Source organism: Plecotus auritus, assembly GCF_963455305.1.
Source record: "Plecotus auritus genome assembly, chromosome: 5".
In the NCBI taxonomy this organism is placed as follows: domain Eukaryota; kingdom Metazoa; phylum Chordata; class Mammalia; order Chiroptera; family Vespertilionidae; genus Plecotus; species Plecotus auritus.
The window spans coordinates 51,643,259-51,661,158 of record NC_137776.1 but is presented as its reverse complement, the minus strand read 5'-3'; the positions used below and the strand labels follow the sequence as shown (position 1 = coordinate 51,661,158).

Genomic DNA, 17,900 nt, shown 5'->3' with positions numbered 1-17,900 from the left:
TTACATGAACAACTGTAAACCTACTTTTACCCACCCCTATATGTACAAGATCCATACAAGAGAAACTACAAAACTCTAACGAAAGAAATTAAAGAACTAAATAAATGGAGATATATTCCATGTTCCTAGATAAAAACAAAAAAACAAAAAAACAACCCACCATATTGTCAAGATGTCAGTTCTTCTCAACTAGATTCAATACAATTCTGATCAAAATCCCAGAAAGTTATTTTGTGGATTTCAACCAACTTATTCTAAAGTTTATATGGAGAAGCAAAAGACCCAGAATAGTCAATAAAATATTAAAGGAGAAGAACAAAGTTGAAGGATTGTCACTACCCAACTTTAAGACTTATTATAAAGCTGCAATAATCAAGACAGTGTGGTATTAGTGAAACAGATGGAATAGAACAGAGAACCCAAAAATATACTCTATAAATATAGTCCACTGATCTTTGCCAAAGGAGCAAAGACTATAGATTGAAGCAAATATGGTACTTGAACAACAGGATATACACATGCAAAGGAACACAGACCTTACATCCTTCATAAAAGTTAACTCAAGCCAAAACCGGTTTGGCTCAGTGGATAGAGCATCAGCCTGTGGACTGAAAGGTCCCAGGTTCGATTCTGGTCAAGGGCACGTAACTTGGTTGCGGGCACATCCCCATTAGGGGGTGTGCAAGAGGCAGCTGATCGATGTTTCTCTCTCATCGATGTTTCTAACTCTCTATCCCTCTTCCTTCCTCTCTGTAAAAAAAAATCAATAAAATATATTTAAAAAAAAAAGTTAACTCAAAATGGATTATAGGCCTAAATGTAAAATGCAAAACTATAAAACTGCTGGGAGAAAACATAGAGGACCTTGGGTACAATGATGCCTTTTTAGACACAATACCAAAGGCACAATCCACGAAAGAAATAATTGATAATCTGGACTTCATTAAGTCATTTGCAAAAGACATATGTGATAAAGGACAATGGTCCAAAACATACATTGAGTTTCTCATCTTGAAACTCAATGATAAGAAAACAAAGAAAAAAAAGAAAAGAAAACTGGGCAAAATCTTTTATTACTTTATTTTATTTTTTAAATAAAATTTGCATGTCATCCTTGCAAAGGGGCCAGGCTAATCTTCTCTGTATCATTCCAATCCTATATAATAAAAGGGTAATATGCAAATTGACCCTAATAGCAGAACGACCAGAACGACCGCTCAACCACTCACTATGAGGCGCACTGACCACCTCTTGGTCCTTTTCCCTGGCTGGCAGGCTCCCATTGCCCGATGGCAAATGGGGAACTGGAGGTGGGTGGCAGGGAACGTGGTTAGAGCCAGGCCAAGGCCCCCGCCCCACTGGTAGCCCACCACAGAGAGGGCGACCCACGGCAGGGGCAGGGCCAGTGAGCGGGCAGGAACAGCTGACTTTTCAGTCCCTCCCCGCTGGCCGTCAGGCTCCGATCTCTGGATGATGAATGGGGAACAGGGGGTGGGTGGTTGCAGGGGGGGCGGGGCAGCTGGGGAAGATGGCCCTGATCACAGGCCAGGCCTAGGGACCATACTCATGCACAAATTTCATGCACTGGGCCTCTAGTTTTAGTATATGTGCTGCTGAAGCGAGCACTGGGCCAATACTTTACTAGACACCTCACCAAAGAAGGTATACAGATGGCAAATAAGCATGTGAGAAGATGTGGAACATCATATGTCATCAGAGAAATGCAAATTAAAGCAACAATGAGATATCATTACACACCTATTAGAAGGGCCAAAATCTAGAACACTGGCAATGATACCACCAACAACAAACACTGACGAGAATATGAAGCAACAAGAATGCTCATTCATTGCTGGTGGAACACAGAATGGTACAGCCATTTTGGAAGACAGTTTGGTTATTCTTTTTAAAAAATGTTTTTATTGATTTCAGAGAGAGGAAGGGAGAGGAAGAGAGAGAGATAAACATAGATGAGAGAGAACATCAATCTGCTGCCTCCTGCACGCCCCCACTGGGGATCAAGCCTGCAACCCAGGCATGTGCCCTGACCATGAGAAGTCTCTATACCTTCCTCTCAATTTTGATGTAAACCTAAAACTGCTCTAAAAAAATAAACAAACAAGTCTTCAAACAAAAGTCCAGGAAACAGCTTTTCCTCTAGAGCCTCCTGAAAGGGACACAGCCCACTGAGACCGGTGTTAGACTTCTGTCTGACAGAACTGTGGGATAATACATGTGCTGTTTTAAGCCTCTTGGTGTGTGGTAATCTCTTAAGGCAGAGATAGAAAACTAATACAAAGACCATCCAATGACGCTCACTGAGCGGCAGAGATTTCCCACTATACCACCAGTTAACAACTGTAGAAGAACAAAGTTTTCTAGAACTCTGGGAATTGCAAAATAAAAAGTTGAACGTATATTCCAAGAAGTCTGGTTTCAACGGGGAAAGAAAAGTTAATGCAAAGAACGCCCCCAAACTGAAAGCTGCTCGTTACCTTCAACATTCTGGGAGAGGGATCTTACCGCTCATTATCTCCAGGGACATGGTAACTGAGAACTGAAATAACTGCAAACACTCCTCGGAATTATTCAGCTCTGATCAAGAGGACATGTCCTAAGAGACAACCTTCCCCAATAAAACCAGAGCGGAGAGTTTTTAGAATGCTAAGAGTGGCAGGTTACCTCAGCCGCAGCCAGGAAATGTAGAATATAAAAAAAGGGTAAGGGAGACAGCCTCGGTGCAGTCAGAGAGGGTAACTTGAACCACTACGGCATTTGTGAAGATTTCAGACTATCAACAATCAAGGTAGCACGTAATTAACACTGACTTCAATGCCACCAAAGCTATTTATGGTATCCACTACTTTCCAGACATTTCCTCTTCATGTTGATCTGTGCAATGACATTAAAAAGCTCATGAGAAAGAAGAGTTCAGGGAAGATGTGAAAGTCCCAGAAATGAGACCATACGATTAGTCCAGTAAGTAAAAGCAGCCAGCCGGAGCACAGGGGAGCTTATAATGAGAGAGGAGAGCAAGGAGGCTACTCCTGGGTGAGTGGACATTGGGGTGCTGTTCCTGGCATGGACAGTGACTGGTCATGTGACATTGCACAATTCACTGCAGTTCTCTGAGGTTAGATAACAGCTAATCTCAGAGCTGCGGTTATGGGTAAGCTCGCCAGGGGCAGGCCAGCTTCCACCTTTAGACAGCCTAAGGAGTCAAGAAGACTTTTTAAGAGAATATTAGGGAAACTTCTACCAGGGAGGGGTCTAGAGGAAAAAAACGTATTACACTGACACTTCAAAACTTGCATGTTGAGACTTGGTCCTGAGAGCCCGAGGCAGGTACAGCCAATGGATACCCTAGTGGTCGGCAAACTGTGGCTCTTGAGCCACATGTGGCTCACGAGCCGCGGTTTGCCGCTCTGTTGACTAATGAATTTGCCGACCACTGGGAAAGGGGCTTAATCACAAGGAACAACAACAACCTGTAATTATTGGAATTGAGAGTCTAGGTCAGTGGTCGGCAAACTCATTAGTCAACAGAGCGGCAAACCGAGGCTCGCGAGCCGCATGTGGTTTGTGAGCCGCAGTTTGCCGACCACTGCCCTAGGAGAAGTAATCCGAGCTGGGTGTGTAGGAAGGGCAGAGAACACTGTAGGGATCATCGGTCAGTACAACTTCTTTTATATCACTGCTACCGAAATTATGTCTCACTGTTCTTACAGCTTGGAGTCCATATGCTTTAAAAAATAAGATATAGTTATTATATCCAAAGTATTATCTTACATGGGAATGATCATAGAGGAAATCTAGTGCAGACTTCCTGTACACATTTCTGTACACATTTCTACTACATCAAAAAGAAAGAGCTGCACACAAATAAAGGTCCTGTGAAGCATCTTGATACTGACAGTTTGTGAGACATGCCTCTAGTTAAGAATCCGTCAGTTGGCACTTGGTAACACACATTTATTGGGTCTGTCCCATGCTAGGCATTGCATAAGGCTGCAAGCATGTCAAATGTGTGGCCCGCCGGCAGCGAGTTTGACATGCTTGCAAAGACACTCTCTCATTTCTCCAACTGTTACATGTCACATGACACTTTCTCTAAGCCCAGAAAGCAGCCAGGGAGGATTTCTGAAAGAATATGCACTAGAAGGGAGAACCCCAAAGAACACTGGCAAATGGAACCTTATGTTTGTGTTCATCATTGGTGAGCAGGTGACACTCCATAATAATTCATGTTGGCGGCTTCAGTGCAGTGCCTTCGTTGAAATGCTGCTCTAAGAACTCAGCCCTATTGCAGGGCGAGGAAGGGGTGTCAGATGCTACCTGGACAGTGACATCCTCTGCCCACCTGAGAGTCATAAGCAGCCCTTATAATCCCCAGGTGCTTTGATGCTGGGCTTAGTCATGCAGCTCCAGGTTTCTCAAAGTCTGAGCATTTCACCACAGTCAAAATTCAGTGCTAAAAGGGATTTTCCTATGGGGCAGTTTTCAACCATCATTATTGCATGTATAAGCTTTTACATGTTGCTATTCTTAAAAACTGGGAACTCTGTAAGTATCAAATAGTACTTTTTAAGTAATATGTTTTGTCACATTCAGTCAAAATATAAGGCAGCCACTTAAAAGGATTGTGTAGATTTATTTATACTCATTGATATAAAAAGATATCAAAGACATTACCAAATAAAGCTTATAAAACACTGTGTTTAATAAAAATAAGTAAAATATTTACACAATCTTTTTTTAACTGATTGGTTTTAGAGTGAGGGAAAGAGCAAGGGAAAAGGAGGGAGGCAGGGAGGAAGGGGGAGGGAGAGAGAGAGAAACATCGATTTTGTTGTTCCACTTATTTATGCCTTCATTGGTTGATTCTTGTATGTGCCCTGTCTGGGGATCCAACCTGCAGCCGTGGTGTATCGGGACAATGCTCTAACCAACTGAGCTATCTGGCCAGGGCACATAATAATATCTTAAAAATCTAAACTATGGCCCTAACCAGTTTGGCTCAGTGGATAGAGCGTCGGCCTGCAGACTCAAGGGTCCCAGGTTCGATTCCGGTCAAGGGCATGTACCTTGGTTGCGGGCACATCCCCAGTAGGGGGTGTGCAGGAGGCAGCTGATTGATGTTTCTCTCTCATCAATGTTTCTAACTGTCTCTCTCTCTCTCCCTTCCTCTCTGTAAAAAATCAATAAAATGTATTAAAAAAAAATCTAAACTATGCAATAATGTAAGTGTTTAAAAAAAGACTAGAAGAATATTTATCAGGAGGCTAATAATGATGTATCTTTGGGTAGTGATATTAAGAAGGATTTTATTTCTTGTTCTTATTTTTCTTTTAATTTATTTTGCTTTTCTAAAATTCTAAGATGACCAAATATTGCTTAAAATTTTAAAAACTCTAACATTCCCTATTGCTGAATATATTTGTACTCACAAACATCTTCCTGCTCCATTGTCAGAAAAAAAAAATGACATCTCACAATGAATGATTTTTAGTTCTTCTATTTTGCTTCCCTGACATTACCATGTTTTTCTGAATATAAATCTGCCTTCCTTTAGTATGATTACCAGCAGAAATATTTTGTATGTGCAAAAGGCCCACAACCCTATACTACTCCATGTCATCTGTACTCATGCTATCTCCCTGAACCACACCATCAACAACACTAAGTCAACGTCAGAAGATCCAGTCTCCAGCCTGGGTGTTCTAGCTTTGAAAAGTGACTTAACATTTCCAATCTTTCCTGTAATCTGTGGGCAACAAACACAGGGTGAAAGGAAAATTAAATTGGGCAAGTGATGTGTCAGTGTTTTCAAAATTACAAAAACTACAAATGTCGGCCGCTCGTTGCCTCATCATACTTAGCATCTCCCCTAAAATACTTTCAGGTATTCCTGTCATAATATCTAATGATGAGTTTATCAGGAAACACTTTTCAAAGAACATTTCTGTGAAACATGAATGAAAAGACAGGTACGTGTAATGATCCTAAAAGTACATGAGTTTCTTACTGCATTCAAAACAGAACTGATAGAACACAGCCGCAGGCTCGAGGGGAAAAGAGCCAGGACCGGCGTGTTAAACAGACCTGAGTTCAAGACCCGTGTCTGCTCCGTCTGAGCTGTATGGCACCGGACAAATTACTGCCATGGATTCACACCTTGATCTCCTCAGCTATGAGATGTCAGTAGCAGTACTGATGCTGTGGAGGTTTTAGGATGGTTAAACAACAGAAGCGCACATAGTGCTTGTCACAGTGCCTGGTACGGAGCAGGAGTGTCAGCTTTGCGAAGAGTCTCACTGACAATAAGCCAACATGTGGGATGAGGACTTCAATCCTTAAAGAAATGGAAATTGACCAAAACAGAACATTCAAAAAATTCAGTGAAATGCCAAATATTTTTCATATTAAAGAACTGGATTTCTAGTAATGTGTTGCCTACATAATAACACATTCCACTCCTGGAAAACAAACATGGTCTTCTCAGAAATAATGAAAGTCTGATAAGGCCTGACACTGCCGCCCCTGGATTCAACCTAAACATTACTCTTCTCAAAATCTGGATGGTAAAAAAAATAAACTCTGGTTACTATGGGAACAAGTAACCCAAAGGTAGCATTCAGGGAAAAGGGCTCTCACCTTCCTTTACCCATAGCTCTTCTTTTCATCTGTCTTATTGCATTTACCACTTTCTACCATTGCTGGAGTCATTTGTGCAGGGTCTGATCTCTCCGCCTACACGGTAAGCTCTTTGAACACAAAAACCCTGTCTTATTCATCTTTGGATTTTCAACAAAGCCTTGCACAAAAAAAGCCATAAATAAGCAGTTTGCTGGGAAAAAAAACAACATGTACTTGAAAGCATTGCCACAATTGGACACCATGCCTATACTACTTAACCTTTTGGGGAAAAAGTAATCAAGCCTTCAAACCACTTGACTAGTAAGATTATGCAATTAACCTGATTTCGCAAGCTAGAGAAAAAAATTAAGAATTATAATCCCTCATGAATGACAATGATATGGAATTGGAAGTCAGGCATACTGATGTTAAAACAGTAATCAATATTGTTTTTATCAAATTCAACTTTCTTTATGAAATTATAATTTATTAAGTCAAATAATAAGTCAAATTAGATGATACTGCCGTGTTGAAGGATGTTAAAATAGGTATCGTATTCTAAAGATCGTTTTCCCCTTCAAGCAGGAAAGCTGTTTTGTGCCTGGGGTCTTTCACTGGCCCATCAAGGTTTAATGACAGTGCTACCTAATAAAAAGGTAGGTTCATTATGAGCGAATTGATGGGCTATACCATTCAGAGCATCTATGCATGGCAACAACTGGCATGGCTGCCTTCAGCAAAATGTAACTGCAATCCACATGGCTGAACTGTCAAAGTGTGAACGGCATCCGCCACAAAGGAATTAACAATTTAACTAAGTTCATCATGTTTCCAAATCACTGAGCCTGATTCTAAAAAACACGTTTTATGTCAAATACATATCTATCTTGTTTTATGAAAAAAATACACTAATGGCAAAATATTGGTACAATGTTTAGCTCAAACCAGAAATTGTACTGCCCTCTACTGACAGTATACAAATTCTGAGGTGGCCCACTTGGTATTTTCCTCCTGAGGTGTGTTAAAGAGGATTTCCTTACTTTGTACCTAACTTTATGATACTCAGTCTTTTTAAAAAAATTAATATAGATGGCATTATCATATGCACAATGGACAAAAGAACATTTGCAGGAAAGTACATAACAGAAAAATCTAAGTTTGAGCTATCTCCATCCAGCATTTAACTTTGAGACCTAAAGTCTAATCCTTTCTCTCCAACCTCACGTATAACAGGTCAGTTCTAAAATCAAGTTAAAGCAGTATAATATTTTTTTCAAGGAAGAAATTAGCTTTTGCCTCCTCAGTCTTTTGCCTATGATCACCAGAAATGAATGGAAAAAATGAAGACATAAATATGCTACTTTTAGCTACTATGTATCAGTCATTTCTTGTAGAATCTGACATTTTGAAAAGTAAAATATTTCTCAGTGTCCTACTTACAGAATGAAGGTGAGGTTTACCTGGCAACCTGGGAGACTGAGGCGGGTGGGGGCACATTCCTAGCAGGTAGGTGTGTAAAATGCTACATCAAAATTTCAGAATGACCTTTCCAAGAGGTGGAGAGGGCAGCCACCTATACAGCATTAGTTAAGAACTGATGAAAGGCTGGCTTGACCTGAAGTCTCTATCCACTAGCCTGTGGAGCGTAACACACATAAATGTCATGCCCTCATGACCTCAGGGGATAAGAAAGGCAAGCGCACTGTTTCCCAATACCCGATGACCACACATTGCCTGGACCAGTGATTTGCAAAGACGGAGGGTAAAGGTGTTGTGTGTGTGTTCATTTATATATATATATATATGTATACACATATATCAGAATCTTGATGTGGAGATGAAAAGGAATGAGAAGGGTACAAAAGGGGGCATGGGAGTTTCTAAAATCTGATCAACACTGGCCAGAACCACCTCTCAGTTTCGTCTCCTGCAGACGGGCTAAGGAGACAGCTTTTCTGGGCCCAGAGGTGGTACAAGTGATCCAGAGTAAATTTCACATGGGAAATGGAGCATGAAAAAATTGTATGGCAGAGGCCAACACTGGGTGGCAGGTTTCTGATCCTCAATGACCATGTAACTTTGCAGGTTCTAAGAGAAGGCACTCAGACTTATCAGTGGGTGCTGGTGGTGAGAGAAGAGGGCATGATACTGCCACCCTGCACTCAAGAGATTACTGAGAATAATCCCAACCCACATTTCTATACGATTTAAACAGGGTTTGTAAAACTGGGGCCTAAGGGTGTGCTCACAGAAACCTCTATCATCTATCTATCTATCTATCTATCTATCTATCTATCTATCTATCATCTATCTATGTTGTTGTTGATAGTATTACAGATGTCCCCATTCCTTCCCCCCTCCACCCAGCCCCTGCCCACCCCAAGCCTTTACCACACTACTGTCTGTGTCCATTGGTTATGCACATAGGCATACGAGTTGATTGGTTAATCCCTTCCCATCTTCCCCGCTGAGGTCTGTCAGTCTGTTCCATGCATCCATACCCCTGGACCTATTTTGTTCGTCCGTTTATTTTGTTCCTTAGATCCCACATATAAGTGAGATCATGGTATATTTGTCTTTCTCTGACTGGCTTATTTCACTTAGCATAATAAACTCCAGGTCCATCCATGCTGTTGCAAAGGATAAGAGCGCCTACATTTTTACAGCCACATAGTATTCCATTGTCTCGATAAATGTTTTAAATGTTGCATTTCTGTTTCAACTACAATCAGTCACACACACATTTATGTTGAGACCTGAGGATAATGTCCTTAAATTTACAATCACTACACTCAAGTGATTCCTGGTGTAGCATGTTTATCATTCCACATTGCCGTGGGAACTTTACTCTCCAGTTCACCTACACCAGTGGTCGGCAAACTGCGGCTCAGTTTGCCGCTCTGTTGACTAATGAGTTTGCCGACCACTGGGATAGGGGCTTAATCACAAGGAACAACAACAACCTGTAATTATTGGAATCGAGAGTCTAGGTCAGTGGTCGGCAAACTCATTAATCAACAGAGCGGCAAACCGCAGCTTGCGAGTCACATGTGGCTCGCGAGCCACAGTTTGCTGACCACGGACCTACACAATTACCTCCCCATTTCTCAAACCTTGACCATCTTTTCCTTCCTCACTCTCAAATGATGGCACGCATTATTTTACTACAAAAATAGAAACAACAGCAGAGGGCTTCCTCGTGTCCCTACCCAAACCCACCCATGTCCCTGCCCCTCCCCGGCACAGTCCAACAGGGGACCTTCCCATGCTGCTAAGTCTGACATCTACGGCACACCTAGGAATCAGCCTTCCCACCCACCTGAGGACACCAGTCTTACCATATCTCCTCTCTCATTCCATTTTTCCTTCTCTATTGGATCATTCCCATTAACCTATACACAACGCTTTTTCAAAAAAAAAAAACCCAAAAACTCCCTTCACCTTATATTCTCATTGAGCTACCACCCATTTCTTTAGTTCCCTGTACATAGCAATTTTCTAGCTGGAGTTAGATGTACTAACAAGTTATCTATCGTTGTTGCCTCATGTTCTCTCTTGCTACTCTGTCTTGAACCCAGTTCAATCAGGCCTTTTTCCCTATCACTCCAATGAAACAACTCTTGCCAAGGATGTGCTACATTTTGCCAGATACAACGGTGAATTCTCAGTTTCCATTGTACTTGATCTATTAATAGATGCAGCTTTTCACTCCTCTTTTCTTGAGGTGCTCCTCTGAGCTCTCCTCTGCTTCATCAGCCTCTCCTTGCCAATGAGGCGATTGCTCCTCATCCATGCACCGCCTAAGAGTACACCAGACCACTATCTTCTTTACCCTCATCACTCCTTAGGTGAGCACATATAATTTTCATAGCTTTAAATACCTCAAGTAACAACAATTCTCAAATGTATTTATAGCCCAGCAATATATTTCCTATGAAATCTAGACTCATGCACCCTGTATCAGTGGTCACCAACCTTTTGGACATCACGGACCACCAGTGGTCCACGGACCACCAATTGGCGACTGCTGCCCTATATTATCACACAGATATCCACTAGACAGCCCAAATTTACCATATCTGAACCTGAACTCTTGATTCTACCCCAACCTGCAACCTCCACTCAGGAAACAGCAACTCCATACACCCATATTTTCAAGCCCAAACCTTGAGTGATCTCTGAGTTCTCACTCCTCCAACCAGAGTTCAATAATTGGTATCACCTCCATTACTCCCCACCCTGGTCCAGGTCATATCATCGCCCCCTGCTCCCACCCTAAAGGGTCTCTCCATAAAGCAACCACAGTGCTCATTTTAAAGTTGAACTCACGTATCACTCTCCTACTCACAAACCTCCAATGCTTCCCACCCACTAACAGAGAAATCCAAAGTCTTCACCAAAGGCTTCACAGTGCTACACAATTCAGCCCCTGCCAGCTCTCTGGCCTCACCCCTACCACTCGGTCCCGCTGGGGCCCTGGCTGTTTTATAACTGGAGTAACATGCTCCCCACTCAGAACCTTTGCAATCACTGTTTGCTCTGCATAGAACTCTTTTCCTCCAAACAACTTATTGCCTGAATCCTCAGTTCCATCAGTGGTCTGCTCAAATGTCACTGTCTTCAGAGCACCCTTCGTTGGAAGGCAGAATTTTAGGATGGTCTCCAATATGCCCTGCACCCAGGTGTACATGTCCTGCATAATCCTCTCCCCTCAGTGTGAGTGGGATCTTTAGATATGATGGGCTGCCATTCCACCATTAAGTTATGTTATGTGGAAAAGGTGAAGGGATCTTGCAGATGTAATTAAAAGTTCCAAATTGGCTGATTTTGACTTCCTCAAAAGGGAGATTATCCTAGATAGAATGGGATTCAACCTTTAACAGGGGGACTGAGCCCGTGGAGGAGAAGGGAGCGGGTCTCTTGCTGCCCTTGAAAAAAAAAAAAAAAAGCCAGGTCACATTGCGAACTACCTGTGGAATGAGGTGGTCTGAAGGAGTGAGGACTTCAGTCCACAACTGCAAGGAACTGAATTCTGACAACACTCAGAGGAGCTTGGAAGACCTTGAGCTCCAAGCAAGCCTGAATTATAGCCTTGTGAGACGCAGCAGAGAAACCATCTCAGCTGTGCCCAGACTTCTGCCCTAAAGAAACTGAGAGAGAGTAAATGGGTATTGTTTTAAGCCACTAAGTTTGTGGCAGCTGGTCACGCAGCAGTAGAAAACTCCCATGCCTTCCTCAGTATAGAACAGCACTCCCTATGCTTTCTACCTTCGGAGAACTTTACATATCATAACATAGAATATAAATATTTGAATTGTTCTTCTCCCCACCTTCAAAATGTAAGTTTTTAGAGGACAAGAAATTTTGTTATCCCCCTCCCCCTGCCCTGTTTATCATAGCACCTAGAATAGCACCGTGCACATAGTAGGTGCTCAATAAACATTTATAGAAAGAATAAATACACTTGCTGTTTACACTATCAGCACAGAGTGGTCACAAAAATTTAATAGCATTTAACCTTTCACTTTCAAAAGCTATTTCTCAAGTTAAAGTACAAGGATTGCCCTTCAAGGGGTCTAACAGTATATTCTGAGAGAGTCACAAGTTCTCAAATATTACAAAAACATTAACTTAAAGAAAGACCTTGTAAAACTATAGGGGGGAGATGTATACAAACAATTGTATACAAATGTATACAAACAAATGTTCGCTGAAAATAAAATAAAAATCATTCCCATATTGTGAAGATGTTTCTAGGTGGTTAGATTCAGGAAAATACCATCGTTATAGTATGTCTTAATGTCAGCAACACTTCCAATGGATCCTTTTATGACATCCTTCTGAATAGTTCACAATCACTAAAAGGCAGGGGAATCAATAGGATTTGGTTCTGGTTGAGCAACTATATCATAAAATACTAGGCAATTATTGAAAGTCATTTAAGACAGTGAGCAGTTTCTAACAGATGCCAGAGGCTCTATCCTATTTGAACTACTGAACATGTTAATGTTTTGGATAAAGATGTCAAAGACTGGATATCATCACTTGACAATATGATAAACCAAACACTGTAACTAATATGACACACTGACAATCAAGAGTGAAATGTATGGTGGGTAAGCAATGAATCAAAACCAACAGATTAATTATTATAGTGATAATGTTAAGACAGAGAATGTTAAAACACATGTTGCAGTTCAGAATTAGTCTTGCTAGACCTTCAAATGAAAAAATCAAAATCAGGTTTAGTCTGAGTTTTAGGTCATGCTAATTTGCCAAGGTACATGGATATTTCAAAAGGCAATGAAAACTTGGCCTGATTTAGGAAAAATATAGCTTGTGATTTGTAAAAATATCACATGATCTTACTACTGTATTCAGCCTGCTCAGACCACATCATGAGGCCTGTATGTAAATGCAGGTGCCACATTTAAAAGGGACAATGTTGCCAAAACCGGTTTGGCTCAGTGGATAGAGCGTCGGCCTGAGGACTGAGGGGTCCCGGGTTCGATTCCGGTCAAGGGCATGTGCCTTGGTTGCAGGCACATCTCCAGTGGGAGGTGTGCAGGAGGCAGCTGATCGATGTTTCTCTCTCATCAATGTTTCTAGCTCTCTATCCCTCTCCCTTCCTCTCTGTAAAGTATCAATAAAATATATTTAAAAGGGACAATGTTAAACTGGAAAACAATTGCATGAAAAGAATTCTGAGGTCAAATAGGCTTTAGAGTAAATAAATTCCTTTCCTATAAGACTTTTCTTAGAACCTTTAATGTTAATGTTCCTTGTGATTTCAAAAAAAGGTGTGTTTGTGTGTATATATAATAGGTAGATTCCATACACACTGTTTCATTACTTATTTCTTCATAGAGCATCCTGTAGGAGTAGTGAAATAAGCCACAAACTCAGGAAAACCACCCCCTAGAAAGATCCAAGAGGGAAAAGGTAACAAAAGCAGGTGTGGACTAAATGTCAGTGAAGTTGAACATCCAGGATTATGAGGGGGACAGAGAACTAACTATATTATGAGAAGCATGACTGAAGTTCCATGCACTGTTTTGCCTGAGAAAAGAGAAGAACAAGCATTGCAAATATACAAATGGCTCTCAGAGGAATGAGGAAATGCATTAGTCCCATATTGTTCTAGTACCTAGTGCAAAACAATATTTGAAGGTAAGGGTGGAAACACTCATTTTAACACACTCTTCAGGAGACTTTTATCCAGAGAAACTGAGAGTTGCTCTGAGGGCCAAAATTTGAGCCCATAAGAATTCCGAACAGGAGGGTCAGCTGAATCTTCAGGAGGAAGATGAACTGTCACAATGAAAGCTTTTCATGTTCATGGGGGTGATCCTGGGAAAACAGTGAGCTGAAGGATGTGCAGAGACTGGGTAAATAAAGAAAAGGGACACTAAAGAAAAGATTCCTGCATGAACCAAGTAGGAGACTGGATTCTAAAGGTCACTTCCAACACCACATACTCAGTGGACTGGACCGTGACCTTCACCATCTCCTCACCTCTGCATCTCAATGACAAACACTGAGCCCAGCTCAGCATGGGTTTCTCATGAATACGGGTGGACTGAATGAATAAATGAACAAGTGACAAATAAATGACAGGAGTACCTGGTTCCAAAGTCAAATAAGAAGGGAATGAGCTATTTCATTATTCAGGGCTCTCAAAATACACTAATTGTAACTCATAAGCAAGGCTACTTTCAAATATAAGGAAAACAGTCTTGTGGTAATTTCACTTCGTGAATTCTTTGGAAATCAACTGAATTAAATTACACCAAGGGTTGTTGTGAGAGTCCCCGGTAAGGATGAGAAAATGCACTGCAGGTTGTGAACAGCCGTCAGAAGGAAGGGATGAGTATGGCAATGATAATCTGCCCTGACAGACCACGATAATGCAGAGGGCTGGAAACGAACCTTGACAATGAACCTGCTTTTTACAGCCACAGCTCTGAAAATGGCCCATAAGCCATGCGCTTTATGTGTTTGTCAAAGGAGAATGCGTATAACTTATGTTAAGACACCTTCTAAAATGTGCCTGTATTCTGATTTACCTGGTAAATTCAGCTCTTTACAATTAAGTTTAAGCACATTTCTTTTGTCCCGAGACACCAAATTCTTAACAAAGAACGTGGACCTTAAAACTTAAAAATCCTTGACACAGAAGGAGCTTTCATTCACACTAGATACAAGGACTCTACTGCCGGGCACCATGTTTGTATCCATTTCAAAATAGATCTGTCATTTCTCCACAGTGGCTGATCAAACCTGCCACTGAAGAATGTTCTGAACAGGCCACTTGTAGTACAAGCATGGTTTATTTCTGACAGAGACCGGCTGCTGAAGTGTGAAAGAAACTCATTAAAAGTCTCTTACTGTGATCTCACATTGTAAAAAAGAAAAAGAAAAACCCGAGAATGAAACGGCAAGGAAAAGAAAACTTAATGAAGGGTGCATTGCGCCTGCAGACACACTCAGATGGCGCTTTGCTTTCTTGCTGTTTCTTAGTAAGCAACCAGAAGAGAGCAATTAGTCCTGGGAACACAGCATACACTGGCTGCTCCGGGAAATCAAGGAAGTTAGCAGTCTTACTTTATGCTAATGCTATGAAACGTTACTGAAGGAGATGGGAATATTGTACTACAGGAAAGCACTACAAAGTGAACAACAATATCATTTACCTTAATCTTAAAACGAGGTTCACAGCACAAGAACCTTCTCGGTAGTCCTCATTAGCGTTGGGCAGGCCCTTTAAAAACAAAACAGCAAACAGTGTCATAAACTCAGGAAACAACCAAATGAAATCATGACATCCCTTGATTCGTACATCCTTTTCTTTCTGGAAATTTCCAAACTACATCTTTACACGTGCTGGTCTTATTTAGCCACAGATCACCTCTGTGCGGAGGTCGACTGTGACCACTGGTATTTTATCGTAGCATGAGCCCCCAAACAGTTGGTATAAATTACAATAAGTCCAAAGGCGGCGGCTCACCCATCTAATGGGGCACCTGGCAACCAGAGCCATGGGCTGTTCCCCACTGGGCCGTGGGGATGCACAGAGAATTGTTTGGGCACCTGAACCCTCAGGATGCAGAGGAAGGTGGAACCAGTAGATCAGGCCACTGTTTATCTTTTGTGCCTTCCTCACCTCGAATACAGATCACCGGTCATGATGCCTCAGCCTACCCCTCCTCCTGTCAATCCCTGCACATGAGTAGACCTTCCTGTTAGAGTAGAAAAATAAGGGATTTCAAGTCAAGCCTTGGCTCTGCCACTGCCCAGCTATGTAACTGTGGGCATGTCATTCTCTGAACCTACTTCTCCATTTACAAAATGGGGATAGATACCTGCCTCAAAAGGTTTCTGGGAGAAGAAAATAGGATATATGAAAATAAGGCCTAACCTACATCACGTTATACATCTCTAGTTATCCTCATGCCTTTTCCTGTTTACTCTCTTTGCCTTCTGACTCGTCATGATGCCTGACTTGCCTTTCATCGTTCAACCCATCCCTCCATTTTATCTCCAGGTGTTTTACTGAGTTGCCTGATAGTGTGAAGACCTACATTGAACCCTGCCTCTGCGCTAACCAGTAGCGCAGCCTTCATGAGCCACTTAACCACTGCAGATCTTTGCTTCCTCAGCTATAAAATAAGGGCAAGGACTAGATATCTGACCTCAAACATGAAATGGTTGCTTCCTGCAACCATGAAATCTCACTGTCTCCTCAGTATACAACCAATTCATCAAACACAGATCAGGTAGGCCAGAAACGAATTCAAATGGAATATGCAGACTTGGGGGGGAAACTTGTGGTTGCTAAAGCTATTGGGGCTTGATAGTATAACCAGTTTGAGTGCAGAGGGCTTGCCCGTTAATTATGCAGCAAAACCGTATGGGCACCTGCACTCTGGCTCCCTGTCCGCCGACAGGTCATCACACTTCACTAGCACCCAAGCCAGCTCGTGGCACACATCTTGTGTCATATAACATTTAATACAAATGCATCTCATAGGCACTGAACTATTGTTTTTATAAGGCAAGTTGTAGAGATAAATTGGCCCATAAAATTCAATGATAAAAGAATTATGAAAACAGGTTATAGAAATCCAACCAGGAACAAAGAAGAAAAGTATCAGATAACTACAGTGTTTTGTGGCTGGAATCTAACAGAATGGTGAGTCATTTTCTTTCCTTTTCTTATTTCACACAGTGCCAGCAATTTCAGAGGCAGTCCGGCATTTAATCCTTGCTCTTGAACCCATCATTTAAAGGTTGGAGGCCCTGAAAATCATGGTCAATAGTGACAGTATTCTTTTCTCCATACCTATTAAAAAGAGTTTACAGGCCCCTGAAATTATCCATCCTTCTCAAGTGTTAGTTTTTCTTAAAAAAATCTATTCACAGAGCATCTTAGACATAAATGACTGGCGGAGAAACATACCTGGGAGTCCTGCACAGAAAGGGACTGTATCTGCTCGGGTATGCCACTGGCGTTCACCACCATCTGTTAAGAGAGCCACCGTTACAGCAATTAAGGAAACCAAAATGAGACAGTAGGGTCAGTGTGGCTGCACGAAGTCCCAATTATCAGAGACAAACATTTTAAATAACCTAGGTAATTTTAAAGCAGTATTTCCCAATGTGTGGTCCTTTTGCTCTCTGCATTGGAATTACCTGGGACACATATCAAAGATTTCTGAGCTGCACCCAGACTAATTCAGAATTTCATGGAGACAGGAAAGGACTGTATCTTTAAGAAGTGCCCTGACTCACCCAAACGATTTTAAAGAACCACTGTGCTGAAGTGAAAGGCATGGACTATTTTAAACTCGGTAACAGAAAAATGCCCAGGGCCATTTTTTCTTATCCTATAATTTCATTTAAAGTTAAGGGTCTCCTAATGAAAGGATGTTAAGACTAGTAAAACCTACCCCATTCATGATTACTTTGAGCAACTTATTCACTGGGTTTTAAAAACATAAAGGGATAGTTAGGTTTTTCAAACATTTTCAGAAACAGGAATGCCACAGTGATAGGTTCTATTTTTCTCTCAACGTTGGAAACCCGGCCCTAATGTGGTACCCAAAATATTTTAGCATCAAGCCCTACTTTTGTGAACTCTGCCCTGAAGAAAAATTGAAAGACCAAAATAAACTCCAAGAGAAACAGCAATGAAAAAGGACGAAAAGGGAGTTTCCATTTCTAAACTTACTATCAATTCTAAAATAATCAGAACTCAGCAGAAA

At 41.5% G+C, this 17,900-nt stretch overlaps 1 protein-coding gene across 5 annotated transcripts in view; it reads right to left on the bottom strand.

The window, feature by feature from the left end:
* Positions 1–17,900, bottom strand: part of STK39 (serine/threonine kinase 39) — a 332,909-nt gene that overhangs the window by 143,559 nt on the left and 171,450 nt on the right. For all 5 annotated transcript variants that reach the window (XM_080670642.1, XM_080670643.1, XM_080670644.1 and 2 more), the window contains exons 13-14: positions 17,096–17,158; positions 15,330–15,397 (exon numbers count right to left, since the gene is read on the bottom strand). In XM_080670642.1, coding sequence (XP_080526768.1) covers positions 15,330–15,397; positions 17,096–17,158 — 131 coding nt within the window. The remainder of the gene's footprint in view (positions 1–15,329; positions 15,398–17,095; positions 17,159–17,900) is intronic.